Source organism: Enoplosus armatus, chromosome 17 (assembly GCF_043641665.1).
Source record: "Enoplosus armatus isolate fEnoArm2 chromosome 17, fEnoArm2.hap1, whole genome shotgun sequence".
NCBI classification, from domain to species: Eukaryota; Metazoa; Chordata; class Actinopteri; order Centrarchiformes; family Enoplosidae; genus Enoplosus; species Enoplosus armatus.
This window is the reverse complement of record NC_092196.1, coordinates 11,817,987-11,845,840: the sequence shown is the minus strand read 5'-3', so window position 1 is coordinate 11,845,840 and position 27,854 is coordinate 11,817,987. Positions and strand designations below refer to the sequence as shown.

The 27,854-nt window shown below is 44.0% G+C and overlaps 1 protein-coding gene across 1 annotated transcript; it reads left to right on the top strand.

The window, feature by feature from the left end:
• The first annotated feature begins 576 nt into the window (after window positions 1-576).
• LOC139299633 (adenylate cyclase type 9-like) lies at window positions 577-27,463 on the top strand. The gene is made up of 10 exons (XM_070922460.1): window positions 577-2,389; window positions 19,926-20,098; window positions 21,787-21,900; window positions 22,316-22,572; window positions 22,748-22,850; window positions 23,594-23,802; window positions 24,987-25,146; window positions 25,467-25,609; window positions 25,834-25,857; window positions 26,104-27,463. Exons 1-10 carry the CDS (start codon window positions 577-579, stop codon window positions 27,461-27,463), a joined length of 4,356 nt encoding a protein of 1,451 aa, XP_070778561.1.
• The last annotated feature ends 391 nt before the right edge of the window (window positions 27,464-27,854 follow it).

The window sequence follows — 27,854 nt, the reverse complement described above, 5'->3', positions numbered from 1 at the left end:
CAGGACAACAAGAAAACACTCAATAATACATTTTAACTGGTCCGGATATTCGACACATACTCATACTCTTGGTGATCACAACTTCTCAAGAAGCCCTTTAAACCCACTTCTTCACTTCTTCGGAGTTTCTTATCCAACCTTTTCCATTACGCACAGTGTTTTGTAATTCCCCAAACATTTTTCCAATGTGTGAAACGGTGTGTAAGCAGCTGAGTGGACTGAGAGTAGAACAGAGCAGGCAGTGAGTGAACCTTGCAGACTCAAGTGCGTCAAAACAGACGGGAATGTAGAGGAATGCAGGGGTTGACGTCAAGAAGGACAATAATGAACTATTCAAAATCTTAGTAAGGTCTACTTGTGTTTCTACTGCCACTACACTGCTAACTGAGTGGAGTTTCTCTGAAAAGGTTTTTGTTTTTGCTCTCCTTTTTCACTTTTAAGAGTTAACAATCATTGCCCTAGTTGTTGTACTGTGGCCCCATACTTTGCCTTACTTCTTCATCTGCTTTGTTTTTAAAATAACTGTCCCTTCTGCATAGTTTTTTTTTTAAAAATTTGGATAGATTACAGAGCAGCATGGCGTCCCCGCAACATCAACAACTGCTGCCTCACAACACAGAAGTGAGCTGTGACTCAAGTGGAGATGGAGGTGTCTCAGTGAGGATTGGCAGCAGCGTCAAACACAAGCACGGAGGCGGGCCGCTGGGTTCAATCGGGGGAGGCTTCATTGGGGGATCCAAGCACTGCAAGTACAGCATCTCCTCCAGCTGCAGCTCCGGAGAGTCCGGAGTCAGGAGGCCGGCGGTCAAAAGCTTTCGCACACAGAAGAAAATGCCTCAGCTTTTTGAGAGATCTGCTGGCCATTTCTGGGACCCAAAGTTTGACTCTTCGATCCTGGAGGAGGCCTGTAGAGAACGATGTTTCCCTCAGACCCAGCGGCGCTTCCGATATGTGCTCTTTTACCTGGTTGCCGCTGGTCTCCTCTGGGGATTGTACTTTGCCGCCAACCCTTCCCGCTGTGACAGGACTACCTTTCTTCTTCCCACCGCATCCTTCCTCATTTTCTGTTTCCTTCTCTTCCTCTTAACTTTTACTAAGCTTTACTCTCGCTGCTACAACCAAGCATCTCTACTGCTCATCCTTGTAACCTTCATCCTGACCCTGGCCCCCCAGATCCAGACATCAAGCTTCAGGGACGTGGAGACTCCCACACCTGCACTCGATGTGGAAGAGTTCAGTGGCATGGGACCCACGTACAACCTGTCCTATGACAAGCTTGTGGGAGGTAGCAGCTGGTCTCCCTGTCTTTCTCCTGTAGGCACCTTCTCTCTCTGCATTGAGGTTCTTCTGTTGCTATACAGCGTTCTCCATGTTCGCCTCTATGTTTCTGTCCTGCTTGGGTTTCTCTACTCTGTCTTTTTTGAGAGTTTGGGCTGGCTGCACCTGACCCAGGTAGGGGATAACTGGAATTTAGCCTCTCGATCAGACTGGGATACATTAAGTTGGCTGGGCCCTGCCAAAGCTCTGCTCCACCTCTGTGCCCATGCCATCGGCATCCACCTATTTATCATGTCTGAGGTGCGATCTCGCAGCACCTTCCTTAAGGTGGGACAAGCCATCATGCATGGCAAAGACCTGGAGGTGGAGAAAGCCTTGAAGGAGCGAATGATCCACTCTGTCATGCCCCGAATCGTGGCTGATGAGCTGATGAAGCAGGGTGATGAGGAGATAGGTGATAACTCTGTTAAGCGGTACTCCACCAGTGGTGCAGCAGCGGCAATCTCCAGCCCTAAAAACAATAAACGCAAGAAAACCTCCATCCCTCGAGGCCAGATCATCTTCAGACCCTTCAACATGAAACGGATGGAGCCCGTCAGCATCCTCTTTGCAGACATTGTGGGCTTCACAAAAATGTCTGCCAACAAATCTGCGCACGCCCTCGTTGGGCTCCTAAATGATCTATTTGGTCGTTTTGATCGACTTTGTGAGCTCACTGGCTGTGAGAAGATCAGTACTCTAGGAGACTGTTACTACTGTGTGGCTGGTTGTCCTGAACCCAGACCAGACCATGCCTATTGCTGCGTGGAGATGGGCCTGGGCATGATTCAGGCTATTGAACAGTTCTGCCAGGAGAAGAGGGAGATGGTCAACATGAGGGTGGGTGTCCACACTGGCACTGTGCTGTGTGGCATCCTGGGCATGAAACGCTTCAAGTTTGACGTTTGGTCAAATGACGTCAACCTGGCCAACCTAATGGAGCAGCTGGGCGTGGCCGGGAAGGTCCACCTGTCACAGGCCACTGCCAACTTCCTGGATGACCGCTACCAGCATGAAAGCGGACAAGTCATTGAGAGAATAGGACAGAGTGTGGTGGCTGACCAGCTCAAAGGTAGGTGCTCTGTGAAAACATGGCATAAATGACCATGAGATGTAGTGAGTTGAGTAAATATTGCCACTTCCAGTGTTATTTCATGTCTACAGCTCACTTTATATTTTGGCTTGCAGTAATAAAAAGGTAGACATGTTTAATTCCTAACGAGTAATATAAGTACAAGCTCAGCAGCAGTTACTACAAATTGGCTGCAACAGTGAGACTTACCGCTGCAGTTATTCCCCAATGAGCCCACAAACTTTTTAAAGGCATTTTTAGGTGCTTAAGATTTTGTCCTGTAATGCCCCTCTGTCATCCCTTTAAAAAAATGTCTACTCATCCCAGCATATCAGCAGTTCACCCCCCAGGTGGATCAAAACAGGGGCAGGGGAGCACTTGCATTGGTCTCTGGGTTTTTAGTGTCATGTATCGCAACTGACACAGAGGGTTTGAGTTTGTTGTAAGTGCCCTGTGTGGTGTTGGTATTATGTGACTGTATCGCAGACAGACGCCATCTTCTCTCTCATCCTCCCTTCCACCCTGTCTCTACCCACTCTTTGTTCTCTTGTTCAATTACATTGCCTTCTAGACGACCTCAATGTGTCCTGTTCTCTTAACCTCGCTGTGAACCCAAGGGATTGCTTTACAACTTAATACAACTATCGCCTTCTCTAATAGAGATTTGCCTGCAGCTTTATCTTTGCCACTCTATCTTGTCCTCACTTTTCCTTGCCTCTAAACCGCTTGACTGCAGCTTTTATTTGATACATTTATGCAAATCACCCCAGTGTAACTAAATGTTGGCTTAATGGCTCTTTTCATCATTTAAGGCTTGCCGATCCATTATCACCCAGTGTAAGTGAAGCGACAGTGTCTGACGAAGGTATGACAGATGGTGTTCATCTGCCCTTTTGAATTAGCATTTCAGGTTTATTTTTGTTTCAGTAGATGCAGAGAGTGCTTCCTTGGAGGCTGCACGTCTGATTTTGTGCAGTACATTTTAGGCATGGATTAATATGAACATTAATGTCTTGTGCACACAAAATATCAAAACAATTGTATACCTGAGGGACTCCATTATTTGGCCTGGAAATCTGTGCTGTGACCAGTCAAGAAACAAGATTGAGCGAAAGTGCCTCTTGTTTACCAGCTCGCAGGAGCGATTTATGAGCTTGCATTTTCCCATCATCCGTTAGATTAATGAGTGACTTCCCCTCTTGCTTTTTTTATTGTGAGGATAAATGTGTTACCCTCAGTGTTATACCCCCCCCTCCTTTCTTGCCTCCTTCATGTATTCAGTTTCCCTCCGAAGATTTATCCTCTCCCTCTAGATCTGCTGTGCCAGTGAGAGAGCTGGCTGTCAGGGGAGAGTTGTTCTCCCGTGAAGTAAAATTCCCTTCCCTGTCTGGCTCAGTCTGTGTTAATCACTTGGGTAACATTGCAGCCAGGCATGGATCCTGGCTGCGGCTGGTCCCTGTTGCCTGACTCAGAGGTAAATTGTTCTGACCCTGGCACTGATTGCTGTGCAGCTGTCTTCTATGTATTTTTGATGTCCCTTTTTGAGTTAGTGTGATGTTTCACTTTCTCACAAAAGTTTTTGGCTCGTGAGTGTTTCACAGTTCCACTATAACTCAAGACTGAGGCTGTAGAGTCTGGTTTATTGTCTCATCCTGTAGGTGCACACGTTCAAAAATGCTTTCTTACTTATAGCTTCCCACTGTAACTCTAAGCTATTTGTGGCTCATTGTAGCAGAGGTTCACATGGGGTGCAGCCACGTGTGGTCAGTTGAGTGTTGCAGCCGCATCCTGTTGGCTCCTCAGCACTGACCCGAGGCCTGTGGTTTTAGCAACAAATGGCAAAAAGATGTTGGCTTGGTTTACATCCCAGTGGCTGATAGCTGGTGTTTGAGGTTAAGTAAGACAGTTTAATAACATTGCAGTTAGTTTTGAGGTTCTAACTAATGATTATTTTCAGTCTATAGAATCAGAAAATAGTGAAACAGAAACAAAAAGTACTTAATTTACACAGATATAAGGACAGAGAAAAGCAGCAAAACTTCACTTTTGAGAAACTAGGACCAGTGAATGTTTGGCATTTTTGCTTGCTACATAATTTAAAAGATTTAATCAATATCAAATGTATCCAACTAACAGTCCAAAACACAAAGATAGTTCAGTTTACGATTATATAAAACAGAGAAAAGCAGCAGATCGTCACACTGGAGATGCCGGAGCCTTAAAAATGACAAATGATTAATCGATTATCAATATTTGACATTTGACATATTTTACATTTTATAGATGATTAATGAATTAATTGAGAAAATAAAAGGCAGAATAATCAATATGGTTAGTTGATTAGTTGCAGTCCTATCTTAAATACCCATTTGAAGGACTTACTGAGATGATGTGAACAGTGCAGCCCATACGACTCTCTGTACAAGGCTCCTTGTGTGTGACTGTCTCTAAGGAGCTGCACGTGAGGCCAGGCCTTGATGTGTTGTTCGTTTTCCTGACTGGAAATGGGAGCTATATTTGGCTCTGTTTCCCTGGAAAATACCTGTGTATGTCCTTCCTTTGTGCTTAATGCAGAATGATGGCACCTGCCAGTGTGTAGTCATTAGAGTTGTTACCAGTTCAATCTTTAACACTTTACAACAACAATATTACAGATTAAAGCCCAGACAGCTTCAGTGGCTTAGTGGAAGACATTAAAGTGTTATTTCTATAATAACAATGTATCAAATGACAATCTGCAACTTTACTGTCTCACCGCACTCATAGCATTGTTTTCAGACACGCAAGTCGTTTTCAGTGGAAAAAGCTCTAAAAACCCACTCTACACTACCTGCTCAGAACCAAACAGCAGACAGACACAGTTAGCGAGTAGCAGCTAAAGAGCCAGATATTTCCAACAGGAGTCCAAGAGCTAAAAGAGAGTGAATATTGGACCAAATGGCCAGAAACACAACTCCAAATGAATGATAATGTTGCTCTGTAACTGCTGGATGTGTACGCAACTGTTCGCTGACAAATTCGCCACATCAACTTAAAAATGTGTAATATGTCTATGCTGTGTTCACAACTTGTTTCCATTGCCCCCAAGTGGCCAAAAAGAAATCAGTAAGTACAAGTTTAAAAGACTCTTCTTGCCTTTGAGAGTCTTCCTATTTTGTATGCATCTTCCCTCCTCTCTCCTGCTGTGGATCTTCCAGGCTGTAACTCAGTTGGAATGAATGAAAACATAGGAGAAATAACCCCAAATGATCACTAGCTGCTCCACTTTGATGATCTAAAGAACACTTTCATTCATTTGAGCTTCTGACAGCTCGTTGTATAATTGCACAGCAACCTTTCCACTAATACTCATTATGTACTGGGTTCTCAGTAACCAGCTGCCTCAAGGTAAGGCATGTTCTCAGATTCAGTTTGAAATTGTGAGCATGACCTTTTCTAACTTAACTGCTGAGCAAAGCTCTGCCGGGTAGCTGCGTACAGTATATCCCTTCCCGACCTGCTCTCTCCTCCCTTTGCCCTGTGGGAGATTTCTAATAAAGAAAGACTGGGCGATCTGCTCAGCTAAAGTGATTAATGTTAGTAATTCTCCGTCATATCTTCCCGCACTGGCCCTGGTGTTAGCCCGACCCCGAACACATCAGCTGCCTGCCAGCCAGCCGTTTTTATCACAGAGAATGATATTGATTGCCTATAATGAGGCTGTCATGGCTGTGTTTATTTATGATGAGGCAAAGAGAGAGGTTTTCATGTCATGTTGATATCAAAGAGAATCAACCAAGGCCAGGGGTTGTCCAAGCTATAAAACGTGAGATAATATCTATTCTGGTCCTCGATATTAATTTGTCCCAATTCCTTGTCCACCTTTAAGCCGTCTGAACAATAATTGATTGGCTACATTTGGATTGATTTGAGCACAGAGCAGAACTTGGCTGCAAATAGTCCTGGTGATGAATGTTCTGTGTCTCTTCTCTCTGGCCCTATTAGTTCATACTCTGCAGCAGGTATTTGTTATCGGGACAGCCATTTGTGCTTTTGGGACATGCACACACACATTCACACTCACACACCCCTCCCCTTACCCCGTGAATGCTATTCCATAGGGATGTACTGTCAGTCAGCAAAGTGTACAGTATTTGCCTGAGGCTCAGTGGAGAATTACTTATAATGGCGACTACCTGTGACCTTGATAAATGGTCTTGAGGTTACACTCAAAGAAGCAAGGGTGGAGAAATGAAGGCGAGAGAGAACTAATCAGATGTTAACTGCGGTCCTGTTCTGCCGTCTGAGACACGGTCCAATGGATGGTGGTACTAAAGAGCAGAAGTGCAGCGGCGTTGCCTAACCACCTTTTCATTAAGCCACCGTGTAACTGGACCTCAGCATTGAGCTCTAGTGTGAACCACATGCAGAGAAAGGGAGGCTGTACACACTTAAGCCTCTGGATTTCACACCTAAAGTGCTGTGTGTGTGTGTTTTGTGTGTGTGCTGTCAGTCTACACACTGCTGTACTTGACAAAAAGTTAAACGGATTGGCTTTTCCACCCTAATATATACACAGCTGTCTTCTCCCCCTGCCAGCAATCAAAATACCTGGCATAATTTTCGTCTAGACTCTTGAGTCCAAATCAGTATGCACACACAGCATTCAGCCCTACTGTAGAAAGACAGTGGGGGTCGATAGCGAGGTGGAGTGCTCTGAGTGGAGTGGCTTACTTCCAGGAGGGGCAGACAGAGCTAGAATATGGTTAGGCCATGGTGGCAGCTGTTGGGATGGTTTATTAAACCAGAGGTAAATAGATGCCGCGATTACTATTACACAGCATATTGCGTTCTGCAGCGGCCCTCTCATCTGAAGTCTCCTCACAGGCTGCCAGTGGAACGAAACAGCCAGGGGGACTCTAAGCTGCTGTATTGTATTGCAGTGACCAAGCCCTGCCTAGAACACCTTGGACCTGCATGGTAGATTACAGCTCTGCCGAGAGAGTAATGGCATAATACATCACACTGCATTGTGCGTATTATGGTTCAGCACGTCGTGGCATTGTAGCCTGCAGCAACGCAATCTCACCATTAATCATCTTTGGCCTTATCATACTGAGGGAGTCTGCAGCTCTTAAGGATCCCTTGTCATGCTCCGCCAACATGGGGGCCATTGTGGCAAGGTTACTGAAGGTCTACGATGCGGTGATTAGCAGGATTTTATAGCTGCAGTCATTTAGGTTATCTGCTGTGTCACGCTGTTACTCAGCAGGATTGGACTACCTGTACTCGTTCAGGAGGACTGTGCAGCAGAGGTATTGCTTGCAGCTTCGACCCAGCAAGCAATAAAAGATTTGTACTCAGAGGGTGTAATGAGTTTCTGGATGAAGAGCAGAAAATCAGACAGCATATTAGTCCAAAGGGCTGCAAATTATCTCATCTTCACAGCCCAGTGAGCTTTCTTCGATACTGTTGGAGATTTTCCTCTGAACATCTATATATCCTGTTGTGCTCCACTTAATCCTGACAAGTGTCAGCAAACCCTGCAGACCTCCCATTCCCCCTATAGGGGACAGCTGTCCTATTGGCTCAATGGGGAAGTGTCCTGCCTTTATCTACTCTGACAGAGATGACCCAGGGCGAGGTGCATGAGAGAGCCTGATATCAGCGCCACCACTGTCTGTCTGATAAGGAGCAACACATGCGAGCGGCTGACACGGCTGTGAGCCTGTAGAACAAACGCAACACATGTAGCATGTGGAGTAGAACATGCTTCACGACATGCTGTCAAGCACACACTGTTTCACTTTGCTTAGAGGCCTCTTGCCTTTTCAATGTGGTAAGTTAAGCACACAAATCAAGATCAATGGCAGTGCTGACAAAGGATAATGTTCAGGTGACCTCTTAGCGGTTGTAGGATGAAGGTATCCTCTTTGGATTTTGATGCTGCTGACAAAACAGTGTTTTACAAAGCCACCAGAGCTGCAGTAGAGTTGGCGTCAATTGATAACATCATGATATTGTGAACAGAGGTTGAGGTTGTAGTACTGTAGACCTGATTTTTTTTTTAATGTGACGAAAAAATAAAGTGCCGTATTACATACTACATTTTACTTATTAGACCGTTCTAGTAAAAAAAAAAATCTTGTGTGTAAATGTTTTGGAAGCACCTATAATCGTTGTATTATCACATAATTAAGTTTGAGCTGAAATGATTAGTCAATGAATTGATAAGTCAATCAACAGAAAATTGATTGCTAACTAATCTGGTAATTGTTTAGTTGTTTCAGTCATTGGGTTTTGGACAGTTGGTCAGACAAAAAAGACACGTCACCTCAGACTCTGTGAACTTGTGATTGAATTTTTCTTTGTTATTTTCCAGCATTTCTAAACGATTAAAACATTTATCAAAAAACAGATGTATTGATGATGTAAGCCCTAGTTTGAGTTATCAAATGTGTTGATACAATGATATATCAAGCTGATATATTATTGTATCAACCTATTTTATTTAGTAGACCTAAGTGTTAGAAAAGAGAATAGAGACTTACCAAAGACCTGTTACCACAACCTGTCCATTTATTCCCCCGGGGCCTCTGGTATGGTGAAATGGCAGAGTAATGTGAGTTGATTCCACGTTTCAGCTGCTCCATTAGCTACCATTAAACTGGTGGAGTAACGCAGGTAAGATAATGTAGTGCAGCCATGCGTCTGTTGTGTGGAAGCGGTCATATGACAGATATTTACTTTCTTGTATAATTAGCTCATAACTCACTGAGGTTATGAGTAGAGAAGGATGGAGGGAATGTTGATCTGCAGGATAGTTTACATAATGTCTTAGTTATGGGTACTATAATATCTTGTTTCTTATTTTCAAGCTACAAAGTGTGTAGTTTACAAGAGTTTTCCTTGCAGTATTTGCATTTAAAATATTTATGAGGCTCCTGAATAGAAGAGGCCTGCAAACATGATTACAAGTAGACTTGGACTCTTTCCACTACCGTAGGTGACAAAAAAAAAACGTATTTACAGTGTCAGAGGTGCAGTAATATCATGCCATCTTGATATGCTTTAGTAAAATGTCAACATGCTTCAACGCAGCCAGAGTTTGTAAAGGAATCCTCTTGCTGCTCTCTCCTTCATTGCACACAGCAAGCGAATCTGTTATCAAACACTGAAGGGCTTTTGTGCAAATGCAAATGAGCTGAGAAGATCTGCCGGTATATCGTCCTGCAAACATAACTTCCCCTCCTACAGATTGGAAAAAAAATGAAAACCCAACAGAGAAAGCAGAAAAAAGGAAAGAGTTTGCAAGAAAGAGGTTATGAAGAGAAAAAAGAAACAGATAAATACAGAGTGAGCCTCCACCTGGCTCACAGTCATAACGCCAGCCTCAGCAGAACACATGGGAAATGTTTCCCATCCGCAGCAACACACACACGCACACACACACTTACTCCAGCTCCGCACCCTGGGCCTGCCAAGGCTAATTGCCATGGCAACAGGCTATTGAAAGGGGCGAGGGTCAGCTAGAAACTGGAGGCTCTTTTTATGTGGAACGACTGGTGCTCTAACCGGGAGAGAGGGGCCAAATTTACTTTATTCAGCTGAACCTTTGGCTTTCATATTGATGTGAAAGCCAAGCGAAGGCCTATTTTTGTGTGAGCCCAGCAAGAATAAGCCAAACACGTGTTGTACACGATTCTTCGCCGCCGCAGCTCTAACGGACACCTACACAGATACAAATTGCGCACATTCTGACTCTCAAGAATTTGTAAACCTTGACGAAGTGAAAGAAATGTGAAAGTATCTCGGTGTGTCTTTCTCCTGCTGTTGCCGTCTCGCTGTTTAGCACATAGATCTCTAGCAGTACAGTGGGAGTTGAGCTGTGCATGGGGCTGAGCTTGCTCTCCGCACCACCGTGCAGATGCTCGGGTGATAAATTGCTATCATGAGTCATTGATGCATCCTAAGCTTTTCTCCTTTTGCGATCAAGGGTACAGAAAATGCCAGCACTCCTCCTGACCGACACAGACGCCTAGCCTTTACTGACATTGACAGATGGAGCTCACTCTTAAGGTGACACACACAATAACCTCCACCCACCCTCCTAAACGCACACACACTCCCTTTTTGCACTTTGCGTTCAAGTACACTAAATGCAAACACCCACACACGTGCAGCCGCACCCTGTCTGTGTTTATGGGCTGTGGAGACTCGTTAGTGTGCACAGCAGGGGTGTGTGTGTGTGTGTGTGTGTGTGTGTGTGTGTGTGTGTGTGTGTGTGTGTGTGTGTGTGTGTGTGTGTGTGTGATAAATGGCTGTGTGAATTATGAATGAGGGAAGATGACGGGGAGCCAGTCCACCCTGAAGCCTGCTACTGCACTCAGCCTGCAGGGATTGACTGTGCATGTTTTGTGTGTGTGTGTGTGTATGTAATGTACAGTAAGAGTGTGTTTTCCCCCATGAATTCTTTTGTGTATATGTGTGTCTGTTATAAATGCATGCCTAAGTATTTTATTATTAGCAGTGCAGGCTGTGAAACGAATTTTAGAGTTTCTAAGGCCACTTTAGCTCTGTCCTGCTTTACGAATGAGGAAGCCTCTGTAAGACTTGCCTCTCACACCTTCGTTCTGTATTTCTTTTTGTAACGCAAGAGACTTTTATATCAAGTGATTTTCTTTGACTCACTTCTGACCCGCCACCCTGTCTTCCTCTTCTCCCATTCACTTTCCTGTTATCTTTTCTGTTGTGTATATACTTCTCTATAGCTATTAGTCTTTAATCTCCCTGCCATTTTTAAAAAAATCACTTTAAATAATGTTTTGTTCTTAAATGGCCCAGTTAATGCATGTGAGTGTGTTTGTGTGTGTTGAAGAGCTCAAACAAATGGTCAATTAATCAATTTGTTAACAAACATAAATATCATTGATGACAGTTTTGTTAATTGATTAATTACCAAGACTGGGATAACTGAACTAAACATATCAACAAATTGCTGGTTACATTTGAGGTTTTGCTTGCCATCATCAGTCTTTTAGATTGTCAGATAAAAAGCACTTAGTTTTGGATTCTGGTTACTGGTGAGAGGCACTTATTAGTAATTGTTTGACCAAATAATAAAACTGACTAATCAAGAAGATTATTGCTAAATAAAAAACAAAATCTGAGATATATTGACCCATATTCTTTTCTTTTTTTTTTTACATAAACACATTCTTACAAAGAAAATATTTGTCAATGCCCTCTGGTGTATAAACTACGTACCTCAAACATATCTTGCATTATGTGGTATTTCTCTACTGTAATTTCTTGTTACTTATGGCTGACACATACACCAGTACCAATACATCTGCCATAAGGTAATATCAGCTTGGCTTTAGTGTATAGCTGGTGTGGCTGCCTCAGCTCCCTCCGATGGCTTCTGTGTGGGACATCCCCCCCCGCGTGTCCCCTCCAGCTGCCAGCTGCTCCTCCATCCACATACTTTATAGCCCCAGGAATCCACCATGCTGTCACCCCTAAAGGCCATTGCTGACTTACTGCATGTATGTGTGTGTGCGTGCGTGCGTGCGTGTGTGTGTGTGTGTGTGTGTGTGTGTGTGTGTGTGTGTTCATGATATATTCCCGACAGAGGCCATTCCCCACCCTTTTATCACTTTCAATCTGTCTCTCTTTGTGTCACTTGTCCTTTCTGCCTCCCTTTCTGTTTTTTCTCTCCTTCCATCTTGTTGCTGTCTCATTTGGTAACTTTTGAGTCAGAGTGCTGCCTCTGCTGTTTTGTAAATGACAACTTCATCAACAAACATTACAGCAAGGTTTATCTCAACAGGCTGCATATCAAATTGTTTCTGGCCCTCCTTCCTGTGCTTGACCGTGAGATTTAATGAACCTGTCAATTCCGCTTTTTAAAGAGGTCAACGGTCCAAACAACCATCAGCATACACACAGCTTGTGTCTCTGTCTCAGGCAGAATATGATTCAGGAATGTGGAAGCTGAGCTTGTAGTTAGCAACCTAATTTCCTCCTGCTGTATCAACGGCCTGCTTTAGATAAAGAGTCCTCTGGGAGCTGCGCAGCAGAAGGTCCAGCACATTTTCATCATCAACCCCCAGTGAAGATGCCATTACTCAAAATGTTGAGTAGGGAAAGGTGGAACATGAGAGGGAGGGAGGTGTTTGTCTGTGTTGGCTGTTTGCTTTGATCATTTACCCAGAGCCACAAACTAGGTCACTGTTAAATCGATAGGGGAGCGCTGCTCATAGCTGTGGGTCAATAGCACCTCAAGTCGAGATAATTCAGCATGTGATGAAATCGAAATTTCAGTTAGAAGCAAGACTGTGTCATAAAAGATGTCTCTTTGTTTTATTTCAACTCCTGACCAGAGATTAATGAGAAATTGGTCCCTTTTTTGTGGTAATTTGCTCTTTTTAGAGAAGAAGACAGCCGTCTGAAAAAGGTTAAGAGCTGAACCAACTTAAGGTTGATATCATCATGGAGGAGAGGAACGCCATAAGTATTTGATAATCTTACATTTCTTCATATAACACCTGTTTTAAAAAGTGCCTTACAGAATGATTGAAAGGATATATAAAGTGATTGCATTAAACTTTTTTTCAAGTGCAGTCATGAATACAAGTAGGAGGAATGTAGAAAGGAATTAAGTTGGACATCCTGCCTCAGGATTTCAAGCTGTGCTTCAACTAAATATTTTATTACCACGAGTGAAAGGTTTAATGAGGGTAACTTCATTTCTATTTTAAAACAAAACAATGCAAGGCAGATAAAGAAAATCCCAACTGATTCTAGAAAATCTTTGAAACTGATTGAGCAGGAAACAGATGTGCTGAATTGTATAAGGAGCCATACGGTCACCATTATGAGAGAGATGAAAAGAGGGTGGGGGCATTAGCATTCAGAGGAGCATGCATGGGTGAAGGGTGTGACAGAGGAAGAGGAAGATGGTGTAAAAAAGATGAGATGGAAAGTGAGTTTGAGCTTTCGGGATGATGTCAGTCGTGGCAATTCTTCGCAGAAAAGAGCCCTAAAAGCCTATGAGGTGACGAGGCAAATGGATAACGGCTTGGACACAAAAGAACAGGGAGGATAGTTTGATTTGGGATGGAGAGAGAGAGGAGGAGGAGGGGGGGGCAGACAGACAGTGAGTTACACTGATTGACAAAACACGGAGAAAATACAGGCCACTGAGCAAAGGATGAGCGGGGGTTTAAAGATTTTGGAGGGATGTCAACTGTATCTGTTGTTTTGCCAGCAGACCATGGCAGCCAAGTCAAGGATGGAGGGAGCAGAGGCACAGAATACAAAACGAGCGCCGAGTATGTACGAGACAGACACAGCCAAGCAAGAGTTAAAGACTTTGGAGAGATGTCAAGTGTTTCTATTGTCGTTTTGAGAGAGCCGCGATGGGGCCGGATTGAAGCCAGGAAAAAAAAAAACACTGGCCAAATACTTTTCTACAGCCACCCTTGTTTACAGCAGTGAGGGACAGAGAGAGGGGAAGGATATTGACAGATTTTGTTGATTGATAACGGGAAGACAGACCTGAGTATGGCTTGTTGTGCTGGGACAGTGTGTTTGTGTGTTAGCAGAGAAGTGCTCTGACGTAATTCACAGTGTAGAGACGTGAGGTTTGTGCTGAGAAAGCCCAGGTGGTGTGCAAGACTTGCTGTTTCTTTTTATGAACTCAGGCTTATATAACTTGTACCAAGAGGTCACTGTGGGTTATCAGGGGTCTCTGAGTGTTTGAGAAAAATTGTATTGGTTTAGCTGCGCTTCAATGACTTTGGTGTGTACACAGTAGGCACGACTTTAGTTGTATCCAGTCTGTAACATCTTGTTTGTGCCAGTGTTTGGTGCGACTTGAAAATGTTAAGTTACTTGATTTCTGCCAGAAAGCATTAAAAATATAAAGCTCTACTGCAGTGGTTTCCAACCTTTTAGACTTGTGCCCCCCTAAAACAAAACAATCACACTGGCGATCCGTCCTCGTCAATCCACCACTTCTGACTAGTTCAACCAAAGACTTTCTCCCACACTGAAATGGGAACTGGCAACAATGTGCCATCTTCAAAGCCCCGAAGAAGCTCTGAAGAAGGCACGATGTTACTGAAACGTCAGCTCATGGAATAAAGTCTACGCATATCCATCATTGCAGAGCCGAGGTGCTCCCACTTCTTTTTTTTATGTCATTATACTTGTTTGCGTCTAATGTAAAGCAAGGCTATTGCTATTTCTTTGAAACAGTAGACTAAGATCTCACTCTCAAGAGAGTAGTTTAATTGTGTTACATAATTAACAGAAGGTTGTTGGCTAATAAAATAATAAAAAATTAAACAATGTAAAATAAAAACTAATACATTTTATTTAATGTTACCAGTGACAGCAAGGTAATAAGGTCTGAAATCTGAATTCTCCTAATGACACTGAAATACTCTTATATTGCATCAGCAATGTAGATTTTTCTGGAAATTCAATTGTGAAGCCAAGACAAAATAACCAGATGGGAATTAGTTTTTGGGCCAATCCAGTGAATGAAATACCCCGCAAAAATCAAGGTACCTCATTGCATTGATGCTAAAACCAAATATTTCCATAAAGCAGCCCTGCTCATTTGCAACTTAGCTAACAATGGCCTAATTCAACCGGACATATTCAAGGAATAACTACCTTGCTAGAAATAGTATATCAGAATCTCTTCAGGCTGACAAATCTGTTGTTTTACAGTGTCATTATATCTCCCAGCCCCAATCTCATCTACTTTAAATCCATCAGGGGTTGACTTTAATAAAACATTGATAAAGTGTGGTAGCGCACATGTAAACATGAATCAGCATTTCGTGCTTGTTTATGTGTGTAGTAAATGGAGCAAAGTGTGAAACATCCTCTCCTCTATATTATTCAGGAGACAGTCGGTTATTGACAAAGTCAGCATGTGAAACAGCCCTCTTTGTTGAAACACCTCTGCGTGACATTCTCTGACAGAGGAGATAGTCTGCCCTGGTTTGAAATTGAAAACTCACCTCCTTACATGCCCTTTAATGCCTCGGAAGTAACCTGGGCTCAGCAGAAGAAGGACAGTGCTTGCCCTCCCCCACTCCCACCCGTCCTCGGCTCGGGGAGACACACACAAACTCTCTGCTTCTCCTCTACTGTCAGAAATGACAGTGTGAGTCCCTCAGTGATTCCTTATAAAAAATGCATATGTGTCTTTCATGTTTTCTGACTGAATGGGTTCACTCACAGACACAAACATTTTCATTCCCCACCACTACCAACCACCTCACAGACTCACTTCTTTCTCTACTTGAATTGTTCCTAAAAGCTCTGCAATCGCTTATATCTCTCTCCTCTCCTCTCCTCTGCGAACCATGCAGCAGAAATAAAGTCCTCCTAAACAGTCTGTCATACTGGACAGGTTTCCTCCTGTTCCTCCTGCCCTCTTCCCCCTGACAGGGACAGGATGTACAGTATATCCCAGGACAGGGATGCAGTGGAGGGAGAAGGAGGGGGCTGCTGGCTGGCAGTGCCAGCTGGCATGGATTGCTGCCCAGCATATAGCAGTGCTAGTTTCTCTGCGCCACCTGCTCCACTGCCCTCCTGCTCCGATACCTGGCCCTGGAAGGCAAACCTGTCATTATCGGAAGATAAAGCACATGATATGTTTGTGTGTGTGTGTGTGCTGATCCAAGCATATCTGCCAACTCTCCTTCTCTCTCCATTGCCCTCTGTGTTCTGCTGCTTTTAGTACACCTCCCTGGGATAGCAGCATTGGCTGCTGAGTCCCACTTGGGTTGCAAGTGGAATTTGAAAGGAAAGGTGTTGCTTTAAGATAAATGACCAAAAAGTTTGATATTTTTGGCTACTGTACCTGTAGCATTCATGTGCTTTTAAAAAAAACACCATTTGTCTATTTTTCTCTTCTTCTGTTGCGTATCCCAAGGGTATTTGGCCTTCCACCCTTTATTTCCTTTTTTGTGTGTGCTTTGTTGTATTTGGGACGGTGTAAGGGTGTGTCGTAGCCAGGCTTTTGTACCTGGTCATTTGCAATCCAGCTAATTGTCCTTCTCTTCGCTCAGGGCTGATGGAGGGTTGTATTTGCAGTGTCTGAAATGACCACTGCAGTCACGACTTGTGTGTTGCATCCACCTTTTTTTGTATATGTTTGTTTGGCACACCCAACCTCTGCACTGAGCACCTCTTAGCATCATGCAGAGAGGAGTTCAGGGACGGCCATTGTCCCAGAAGAGCTTGGACTGCTATGAGGAGGTGAGAGGAACGGAGCAGAGGTGATGATGTCGCTCTCCTGTGTCCTCAAACAAAGTGGCTTGGAGAGGGAGATAATGTGACTGAGCTCTCATGTGGAAAGGTTATCTACTGTTCCCTGTCAGCTGATAGGACAGGACAGGACACTTCAAGTCCCATAAGGCCCGGAGGTTTCCACTGGAATACACAACATGAAGTTTCCTGACCTTTTTCCCTGCCGCGAGGTCTTTAGAGCACAGCTGTATTCTGATGATGTTGGACCCTGTTAAAGTGGACAGTGGAGCCGGCAGTTTATCAGAGCCACAATTTACTGCCTGACAACACTGCAATTTCAGCTGCCAAAAGGTTGGATCGTGAGGATGAGAGATTGTCCTAGAATGGCCAGGAACAGGATCACAAACATCTGCAGGCACTTGAACTCAAACTCATACAAACACACACACAGATGACATACCATGCATCACTGCAAGCCCCTGCAGTTAATTTATCTTGCTGCCAGGGCTTTCCCATGTGAAGTGATTCCCTGAAACAAGCTGTCTGACCACAAGATGTGATCAATCTAGCATGCATCCCCATGAACCTGTGAAAGGGATGGCCATGGATGGTCCTGTCTTCAAGTCAAAGCCTAACATGACATGATGGAGAGGGCAGGCCACAGCTGATCGCCTGTCACCTCCCTTAGCTATCAGCTTGCCATTGTTTCCTTCAGTTTTGAGTTTTGATCCTCTTTCTCCCTGTTGTGTTCACCTCCTTATTCAGTTTTGTATTCGTGTCTGACATCCTGTTTTCAATTGTCTTTTATCAGTGTATTTTTAAAATATTGGGTCATTATTCTTTCATCCTCTATCAAATCTTCTCTGCTCTCTCTGCCTTTCACCCCTTCTCTCTAGTAATGTGTTGGTGAGTATTTTATCTAGCTTGAAACACTTCATTATCTTTAATAAGCTGTTACAGTTTTGGGGAATAGAGGCTGAATGGTCCAGTGATTTCTGTATAGTTGGATTTGGTTTGGTCCCCGTCTTATACAGTTTTATTATTACTCCGCAGGCACCATTGCCTGTACAGCAGATATAGGATTTGCATTAATCATAACTCTAAATATATTAATAAATAAAACAGAGTGACTCACATACTTAGTGAGTCACACTGACTACTAACTAGTAGTTTTGTGTTTTTCAGCCTGCAGCAGACGTGACTGTCTCTTTGACTCAAATGCTCCCAATCTGGCTTCTAGAAATCTCAGTGAACAGACAAGAACAAGTCACACCTATGCAAGTCTCTACCCACAGTCGATGGAAAATGACACATCGTTTGACATTTCTTTGCTGCCTTACGTACATCACTTGTATCTTTACTTGTGGTACATATGCAGGTTGAGAAAACACTGTGTGTCATGGGTAGTCGGAGAAGAAGAGAAGAGAAACCGAGAGGGAGGGGGGAAAGTAACCCTGTTGACCCTTGAACAGAAGCAGAAGTCATTGTATGTCATGGTGGGAGGGAGGGAAGGATTTGATTAGCAAGCTAATGAAATCTGTGAACACAGTGTGTGTGTGTGTGTGTGCGCGTGACACACTCACACATTCTCAGAGGCAGTTAAAAGCTCCCCTCAGTGTCCCGCTGCCTCTTCTTGCTGCTGTGCCATTCTGCATCACTGGTGAGGGGAAATAGTTCTTTGTTACCGCTGTTTACCGCCCTCATTTCCCATCCCTGTTTCCTCATCCACCTGGCTATCGACCCAGCTACAGCGAAGCCGTCCATCTACACCTCCGCTCGCTGTGTGTGTATATGTGTTTGACTGGATGTGTGGGTGGTGGAGGGGGTGGTTCTTTTGTGAGCGTCTCATAATTGCACTTGTGTTTACATCCTTTCTCTTTGTGTGCATGTTTTCTTTATTTTGTGTCTGCTTCATGAGCTGCTTATCTCAGTGTTTGTCTCTTTAGTTTTGTGTGTACATGTGTATTGTTGCAAATGGACTGTGTACCCTTGTGTCATATGTATAGTCTCTGTTTGAGTGTGTGTGTGTTTGTGTCAGAGAGTGGAGCCCCAGGGTGGCTCAGCACAGGCGGTGGCAGGCCTGTCTGAAGTACTTAGGGCAGACAATGCTCAGAGCCCTAGGTTGCGGCTTCACTGACAGTTGAATTATGTGGCTAAGCACACGGTCACAGGTACTTACCTATGCTGCTGACATATACACACACACACACACACACACACACACACACACACACAAATACCTGTTATTGTGTTCGTGGCTTGTCACAACAGAGTGCTGCCGACAGAGGGAGGAAATATGAAGAGGAGTTCAGCCACAAACACTTGGTCCCCTTGGATATCTATCTGAGCGACAAACCTGGCAGCAAAAACCCAAACAGGAAGTGGGCCATATGTCTGCAATGGTGATTAAAATTTGCTCTGTGGGAGCATCCTTGTGACCCAGCGGTCTAAGGCTGCGGAAAAGAAAAGAAATCTAACAGAGTGTGAAATATGCAGGTTTGTGCATTTCAAGGCATCCTACAATGTTGTAAAGCAAGTGAAACGCCTTGTGTTTATAAGCAGTTAGACAATTAAAAGGACTTATGTTTTGGGCAAACTCGTCAGTTCAGAAGGGAGAATTTTGGGCTAAAGTTTGCACATGGACATGAACTCCACACAGAGGATACATACTATATATGAAAGAGTAATTATGTCTTTACAGAGAAAATGGAGTACGGGCGACATATGGGAGCACTTATTTACAGAAATTCTTCCTCAGGCTGCGGAGGAGGGGCAGAGAAATTGGTGTGACGAGAAGGGTGCAAAAGAAATTACAGTGGACAAAATGGATCTGTGGACCTTGAAAGAAGTGCCGTCTGTTCTTGTCGTGGTGTCTCTTTAGCACTCCCCGTTTCTCTCATATGTCTGATTCTAGATAAGAGAAAAAAACCTACAAAATCCTGCACAAACATTCACACACATTTATGTATATGTTTATAGAAACAAGAATGACTCGTGTGTATGACCTCTCCTTTTTCAACTGGGAGAGATTGAAAATTGATTGATTCTAGTTTCATGCCAGAACCTGCTATTATAATTCACTGAGGGAATTCATCCTGCCGGGTACTGAGCCTCTGCTGAATCCTAAAACAACTCCACAAACCACCACCAAATACCTTTCGACTTTCATCCGCACAGAGATGACTAAACCCAACTCAGGCTTGTTCCAGTTTCATCTGGGAGTAAGTAAGCCAGTCACATCCTCCTCTCTCTCTCTCTCTCTCTGTTTCTGTCTGTTCAGGTCTGAAGACCTACCTGATCTCTGGCAGGAAGGTGGAGCCTCACTCACAATGTAGCTGCTCTCAGTCGGGGTTGGCTGGGCCTGAGCATGCCGATCCTCGGTGCCCCACATCCAGGGTGCACACACCTGATGGGGCTCCTTCAGCCTGCATCCTGCCTCCAGACAGTGCTAAGGTGAGTTCTCTGAGAAAATTATATGAAACATCAGCAATGTTGTGGAGTACATTTAAAAGTATATTTCTGGGATCATTTTTCATTGCACATCTATTTTGCCTGAGGAAGAACACTGAGCTGCATGTTCTGCTACAGCCTCTTTGATGTTCATCTTTCTGCTCTCTGTGTACTTTTGTTTATGTGGGTGTATTAGAAGCTTTAATAAATATATTTAATTTCTGCATGCAGGGAGCTGAAATGGAGGAAGTGAAAAAGAAAAAGAATGTCTTTCATCCCTGTCATTACCATGCATCTGAATTTTCCCAATTGTTCCATGTAATTAAATGGTTTTAACCTTGGGCAACCTGCGTGGTTAGAGTGCCTTTGTTGATTTCCCTCTTCACATTCGGTATACCTGCATGCATGCACTCCCATGCATGCGGCCATTTGTGTAGCACCTTAGTCCTCATTAAATCCTTATTAATAAGAATCTGAGAACAAAACAGGAAGATCTTAATAATTAGGCAATGAGAGACGCTGTTCTCCCCAGCAGGCAGTCTACTGAGCCATCATCATGTTCGGCTCATCAGCCCAGAACATGTCCATCAAATGTGTCCTCTTTAGCTCTGCCTTCAAGGGAAACGTTTTATCTGCTTTCTGTACCACTAGGTCATGGACTCACTAAAACCGTGCAACACATTATTCCCCTATAATTACCCTCAAAACCCTACACCACTGTGCCTTAAATTCATCCCAATTAATCCTCCTTACTCTGTGCACATGTGCACCTCATGATCCCTGCACAGATCTTTCAGTTCGCTGCCAGGCTAGGTGGAGGGGGGAGGGGTACTTGGGAGGGAGAAGAGGATGATGGGAGGCAGGAGAATCAGTGGGGGTCCTCGGCATGGTAATGAGCTAACTCAAGCAGGGCGACGGGAAGCCCTTCTGAGGTCTGTCTCCCTCCATTTTGAGCTTTTCATCTTCTGCGTGGCTCTCACACAAATACAGATACGGTCACGCTGAAGGATCACACTTCAAAAACTTTTGACATTTGAATTTGTGGAAGGATTTATAGGGCAGCTGTGGTCGTAAATGTTTGCACATTTAATGTAGCATGTAGGTACACGGTGTGTGCCATCTCTGCGTGTTTATGTAGGGTGTATGTGTTTTTTGGCTTCTCAATACACAGTACCTTGCACATGTCATTGTCATTCATAGCACAGCATAACTATCACACAGATCTATTTCTCATAAACACACACTCACACTTTCCATTCTCTTTCAAGAGGATGAGTGGGATGAAAATAAAGACCTTGAGCCCGTGTAGACCTCCTCTACGCCTCTTGTTTGCTCCCCATCTCCTTTTCCGTTTCTCAGTGACTGCTGCCACTCTTGTTAGCTTTGTCCTCATTAAAATGAATAATATTAAGACAATAAAAATGTGTAAGATGTTTGTAAGACTTGACACAGCATCCCGAGTTTGTGTTGTTTTGTCTTTTTGCTTCCCTAACGCTGTTGTGATCATGGCTGATGCGTGTGTTTTGACGTTTTATCGTCTCCCAAGACTCTTGCTCTCGATCTCTGCCATCTTTTCATGTTTTTCTCTGCTCATATGCTTTCCTTGATCTGTATCTCTCAATTTATTAAGTCTGTTTTATCTTTCCTGTCCCCATATGCTGCATCTTCCTCCAACCTCTACCTTCCTGCAGTCTCCCTGTCTATCCTGCAGTGTGGTCCTGATACCAGGGGACGATCAGGTTCTGGAGGAAGTAGCGGTGCATAATGGCTGTCATGACGACCGCAAGACCAACAGCAGCAGCAAGGTTAGCCTGTTGCTATTACCACAACCAAACAGATGGGACTTTAAACTGTTTATCTAAAATTAAGAATGTTTGACTTGTTTCAGTTTGAAGAGTTTGGCACTATTAATGTGTATGTCTAGTAGAGAGTATTTTATCTAACTATTTTTCCATCAAATTTTGGGGCATCGTGAACCAACTCTGGTTACATTTACTCAGGCCCAGCAGCAAAAAGGACTTAAAAGTAGTTCAAAGAATTATAACTCCCAGATGAGCCCCAGATAAAGTGTGCCACAGACACATGAATTTAAATTGGTGTGACTGTAGCACACTCTTAAGCTTTATATTTATTCATTGTTGCTGACCTATTTCAAATCAAAGACCCATTATCACATTATCATTTCTTCTGGAAATTCTCTCTCCCCTCTCCTCACCTTAGGACTCTTCAAATCTGAAGTGTTCCCCAGCGGTTTCTGCAGGGCGCGGCCCCAAGGCTCTAAATGGCCTGCTCAGTCCTCAGCTGGAAGCCTTGAACAACAGCCAGACGTCACTGTGTGAGATGCTGCAGGAGAAGGAGAAGAAGACGTGGAGCGGAGGAGCCATGGGCATGGACCACTCAGCGCTCATCCCTCTACGCTCCAAGAACTTCAGGGAGAGGAGCGATGCTCACTTTGTGGATGTTATCAAAGAGGACAGGTTAGAATGACCCAAGGAGATAAATACATTAAACAAATCTATAACATGTATACACAGTTGATCAACAAGTCAGTCTCAGTTGTTAAGGTGATTTTTGTCAGGAAATTTTAAGCAAACTGATTATAACATAAAATCCCAACTGAACATAATTTCTACTGATTTTCTTCTTTGGCAGCCTTATGAAGGACTATTTCTACAAACCTCCCATAAACAAGCTGAGCCTCACCTTCCTGGAGAAGAGCCTGGAGTCTGCTTACCGGATAAGCTACCAGGAGGAGGTGTGTCTGTGTGTGTGTGTGTGTGTGTGCTGTTTTTGTGCGTGACATAATGGTGCATGTATACCTGTGTGTTCAATGAGTGTACATGCATATGTGTGCACAATTATTTCTGACTTTATCCATTAATACTATGAGCTTAAAGTAGTTGTCTTTGGTCTGACTGTGATCTGACGTTCGTTCAGAGTTTTACAACTGTTAGTGAAAACCGGTGCATTTTAGTGATTCCAGTCATCCCATTTCTGCTGTCTCCATCTGTAAGCATGAAATCTATCTTTGTGTGTGTATGTGCATGTCTTTCTGCCTGTTTGTGTTTCTCTGCGTGCCTTTGTCTTTTTGGGGAAGCCTGTTTGCACTGCGTTATGACCAGACCGGTCAAGACTGCGGCAAAGAGAAATCACTGCAGGACTTTAAAAGTAGTTTTGTGTTAGGTTGTGACGTCCTCTGCTGGTGTAACCTCAGAAGTGCATTTTCACTCTCTGCAACTGTTGCTACATCGAGTCATTGACATGGTAATTGGGATAGATTTCAGTAGAGAGTTAAATCATTGTTGGTTGTTGGATAATTAATTTCCAACTCATCTTGAATGGTGAGATTTTATTTTTATCATGCATTTGTGCAGCTGCTCCTCGGTTACATACTTTTAATTACTACTTACTTGTATTTTTATGAATATTCTTGTATTTCTTTTTTAACTTCATGCTATGCTTTTGTCTGTTTTTCCTCCCTCCCTCTTTCCCTCCCAGGTGGAAACCCAAGCAGCGGTGCAGACTTTTGCTAGTCCAACATTCAGTTCTTTCTTGGACATGCTGCTGTGTTGTTCAGTGTTTCTGGCTCTCTCGCTGGCCTGTTTCCTTCGACCGCTTGTCACCCAGCAGAGTCTGTCCACACCAGCAGTCATTCTGACAGCTGTAGCCACCCTGTTGGAGGCTGTGGCTCTGCTGTTTGCTATACGGTGAGATACTGAATATAGGGTGGGGGTCTTAAACTACCAGCCCGTGGCCCAGATCCAGCCTGCGATAAAATGTCTAAAATTATAAAAGTTTTTCATTTTTTAGTATTTTAATTTTGGGTCATAATTTCATCCAAAGGCAAAACATAAAAATCACATTTCACTTAGCAAGCTGTGCCTAACTGTGCAACTTTAACACTTCAGCTATGACAAACTGCACTGGGATTTACCGCTGCACACCTGACACCAAAATGTCAATTTATTAATCTAAAAGAATGGAGGCTTAGAAACTGTCTGGGGGAAGGACTGTTTTAAGAGACAATTAACATTTTTTTGTGGAGTTAAATGTGGCGGCTTCCTGTCTCATCTGCACGGAGAAAGCTTCTCCAGGAATACAATCTGAGCCTAGTGGTGTGGGACCAGATGCTGCAGTACCGTCAGTTTGTGATTGGGGTCTCTAATGACCCTGTTGGCCTTCTTCCTACACCGCCGGGTGTAGAGGTCCTCCATGGATGGCAGCTCCGTCCTTGCTGTGCAGTTTTTACCACCCTCTGTAGAGCCTTATAATTGAGGGTAGTGCAACTGCCACACCATGACACTGCCAGTCAGGATACTCTCAATGGAGCACCTGTAGAAGTATCCTGGAGTCCATGTTGAGCCACAGCCTGACCAGTGTCCCCCAAGTAATTTGAGTTTTTGACCCCTAATACAAGGGAACTGAAAGAGTCTTGTTTGCATGCAGACTAACATGATTATCATTACCTGCTCAAAGTCATGAGACAACTGCAACTGGAAAATTGTTTTATATGTGAGGAACTTGTGTTAGGACCACTAGGTATTCAGACAGTTGGAAAGCAGAGAGAGAAAGATGGACATGGGGAGACACAGGAGAGAAAATGTTGACACCAGGGGAAACTAGAGTATTAGAAATAAGGGTCCTGAAGCAACAAGGCCCAGACATCTTTTTAACATAAATACATTTGATTTGATTGTTTACTGGCCCTTGGTTTGTGTTCACGTACTGAGAAGCTTTGTGAATACAAGCCAAGCTGTAGAAAAGCATGTCTGGAATCAGTTTATTTTCAGGTTGGGATCAGGGACACTCAAGTATCACGTCATTAATATTATCTCTAATACATCATAATAATCTGTATATTAATCACAGCTTCCTGTTTTTCCCTCTCCAGTATGGCTTTCTACCTGGACAGTGTGCTGAATTGCACTCAGGTGCTGATGAGAGCAATTTCAGGATGGATAGCACGTCACTTTATAGGAGCCTTCCTGGTGTCCCTGCCCACTGTGGCCGTCTACTCCCATGTCACCTGTGACATGCATCTCTCCATCCAGGTGCACTTAAACTTAATACTTTTTTCTATGTTTAGAAATGGATCACGAGGGTGTTGAAAACTATTATTTTCATTTGTTTGCTGTCTTCATTGCAGATTTATTCTCTCTCATTCAGATTGTATACTTAGGAGGTGAGGTTTGCTTCTGACCAGTAAAGCACCTCATCTGTAGGGCTACCATGCTAAAATTTCCATCTCTGGCTTAATTATATTCAGCATATGTCTGTTGTACAGTGTGTTATAGCTTACAGTCACTGTTATTTATGTGATAATCTTATGGGCTCTTTTGACTAATGACTCTGTGCCCCTTATTTTCCCCAGTTCACCATGTTCATCTGCTGTGCTGTCATCATAGCTATCATTCAGTACTGTAACTTTTGCCAACTCAGCTACTGGATGCGCTCAACTCTCGCGACTTTGGTGGGACTAACACTGCTTGCCTTGCTCTTCAGCTCCCCCTGCAGGTAAGACATACTGAAGAGACATAGAAAGGAAATGGCAGAATTTCTTGTCCAAAGATTTGAAAAATGTGGTATGATTAAATTTTGAGTTCAATAATAGTGTAGAGACAGTGTGACGATGGTGGATTACTCATTAGAATTTCTAAAAAAGAGCATATGTTTGACAGTGCTGGATTTCTAGATGCACTTGATGCATTAATTCTTGCTACTACTTTCCTCTCTTTCAGTGTTGCTAAGAGTCTGTTTTTCTGGTAAGTAAAATGATAGCATTGCTCATGTCATAGTTTGTACCTGCTCATCAAACAATCATCACCTCTTTTTGGTAGAAAGTTGTTGGTAATCACTCTTGTGTGTCGCCTACATGATGCACAGTTGAAGGTGCAAGCAACTTATGCCATAAGCTTCCGTAGTTGTTCTGTGAACTTACAGCTATAGAAGCTGTACATTTATTTTGAGAGGCAAAATATTTATTCTACCCTTCTGTTTTACTACACCAGGTCTGATGGCCAGAACAATAACAGCAACAGCTCCATTGTCATGTCTGACAGCCCAGCAGACGCAGACCCACAGCCCAACCCACAGGACCTGCTGGGCCCTGAGGCCTGTGTGGCCTTTTTCCTGCTCCTTCTCCTGGTCTGGTTCCTTAATCGTGAATTTGAGGTCAGCCATCGCCTGCATTACCATGGCAACGTGGAGGCTGATCAGCACCGCATCAAGATCCAGAACATGAGGGACCAGGCTGACTGGCTGCTCCGCAATATCATCCCCATCCACGTGGCAGAGCAGCTGAAGGTCACCCAGAGCTACTCCAAGAACCACGACAATGTGGGCGTCATATTTGCCAGTATTGTTAACTTCAGTGAGTTTTATGAGGAAAGCTACGAGGGAGGCAAGGAGTGCTATCGTGTCCTCAATGAGCTAATTGGAGATTTTGATGAGCTGTTACGGAAGCCTGCCTTCTCAAATATTGAAAAGATCAAGACCATCGGTGCCACGTACATGGCAGCAGCAGGACTCAATGCTCAGCAGTGTGCCGATGCGGCACATCCTCATGCCCACCTGCGTGCTCTTTTCGATTTTTCCCTGGAAATGATGCATGTGGTTGACGACTTCAACAAGAACATGCTGGGCTTTGGCTTCAAGCTACGCATTGGATTCAATCACGGGCCTCTAACAGCGGGGGTGATTGGCACCACTAAGCTTCTCTACGATATCTGGGGCGACACAGTCAACATCGCCAGTCGCATGGATACTACAGGTGTGGAGTGTCGCGTCCAGGTCAGCGAGGAGAGCTATTGTGTGCTCAGTGGCATGGATTATGAGTTTGACTACCGTGGCACGGTTAATGTCAAAGGCAAAGGTCAGATGAAGACCTTCCTTTACCCTAAGAGCAGTGACAGTGGCCCTGTGCCTCAGTACCAACTCTCAGTCTCACCGGAGATCCGGGCACAGGTGGATGGTAGCATTGGGCGCTCGCCCACTGATGAAATCGCCAGCATGGTGCCCACAACCAGCATAAATGCAAGCAGTACCAATACTACGGTACCCAGTGCCAGCGCTGGTTCCTCTACTACCATAGGGCTTAGCCATGACAAAGAAGTTGACAGCCGTGAAAGACGGCCCTCTACAGAGACCTCTCACGGCAGGCGATCTGTGTCTCACAGTGGCATGACATCTATACCTGTTACCAACCGAGATGGACCTCCTCCTTCTGCAAATAACAAACAGCTCATCATCTCATCCTCGCTCCAGCAAAACACTCCCCAAAGTTCCACAACAATGTCCCAGAAAGACATTAAGAAGGACAAATGCGAGGATGATTATGACAGCAGCGTTGGAGAGTTAACCAGACTTTAAGAATTTGTTACAATGGCGCTTTTATCATAAATCCTCTACCCTTTAAGCCCTTGTTCCTGCCAGTTGGCATTCGTACAATCGCTGTACATTTGGTCCTACCGCAGGTAGATTCAGAGAGAAAGACCCACAGGCCTCCTCTCTGCATCAGCCAGGTAGCAGGTTGTTTTTAGTGTAAAGCTGATTGGCTGAAATCAGTGGAGGGTGCTGGCTGGACCAAAAAGTGTGTCAGGCAGGAACACCGAGGAAATGGGAAGATGTGACGGCTGACTCTGAACCTTCTCTTGCCTGCTACAGATCCCATCGTCTCCCATTAACTTACTTGATTATCTGTAAACCTTTAATCTTAATTATTTCTTTCATATGTCTTTTAAGTGCCTTTAGAGTAGAATAA

Bases quoted from the DNA above. Each gene is read 5' to 3' on its own strand.
- LOC139299633 (XM_070922460.1), top strand. From the start codon at position 577: ATGGCGTCCCCGCAACATCAACAACTGCTGCCTCACAACACAGAAGTG. The intron at 23,803-24,986 runs GTGAGATACTGA...TTCCCTCTCCAG, and splicing joins GCTCTGCTGTTTGCTATACG to TATGGCTTTCTACCTGGACA. The intron at 25,858-26,103 runs GTAAGTAAAATG...TTACTACACCAG, and splicing joins GCTAAGAGTCTGTTTTTCTG to GTCTGATGGCCAGAACAATA.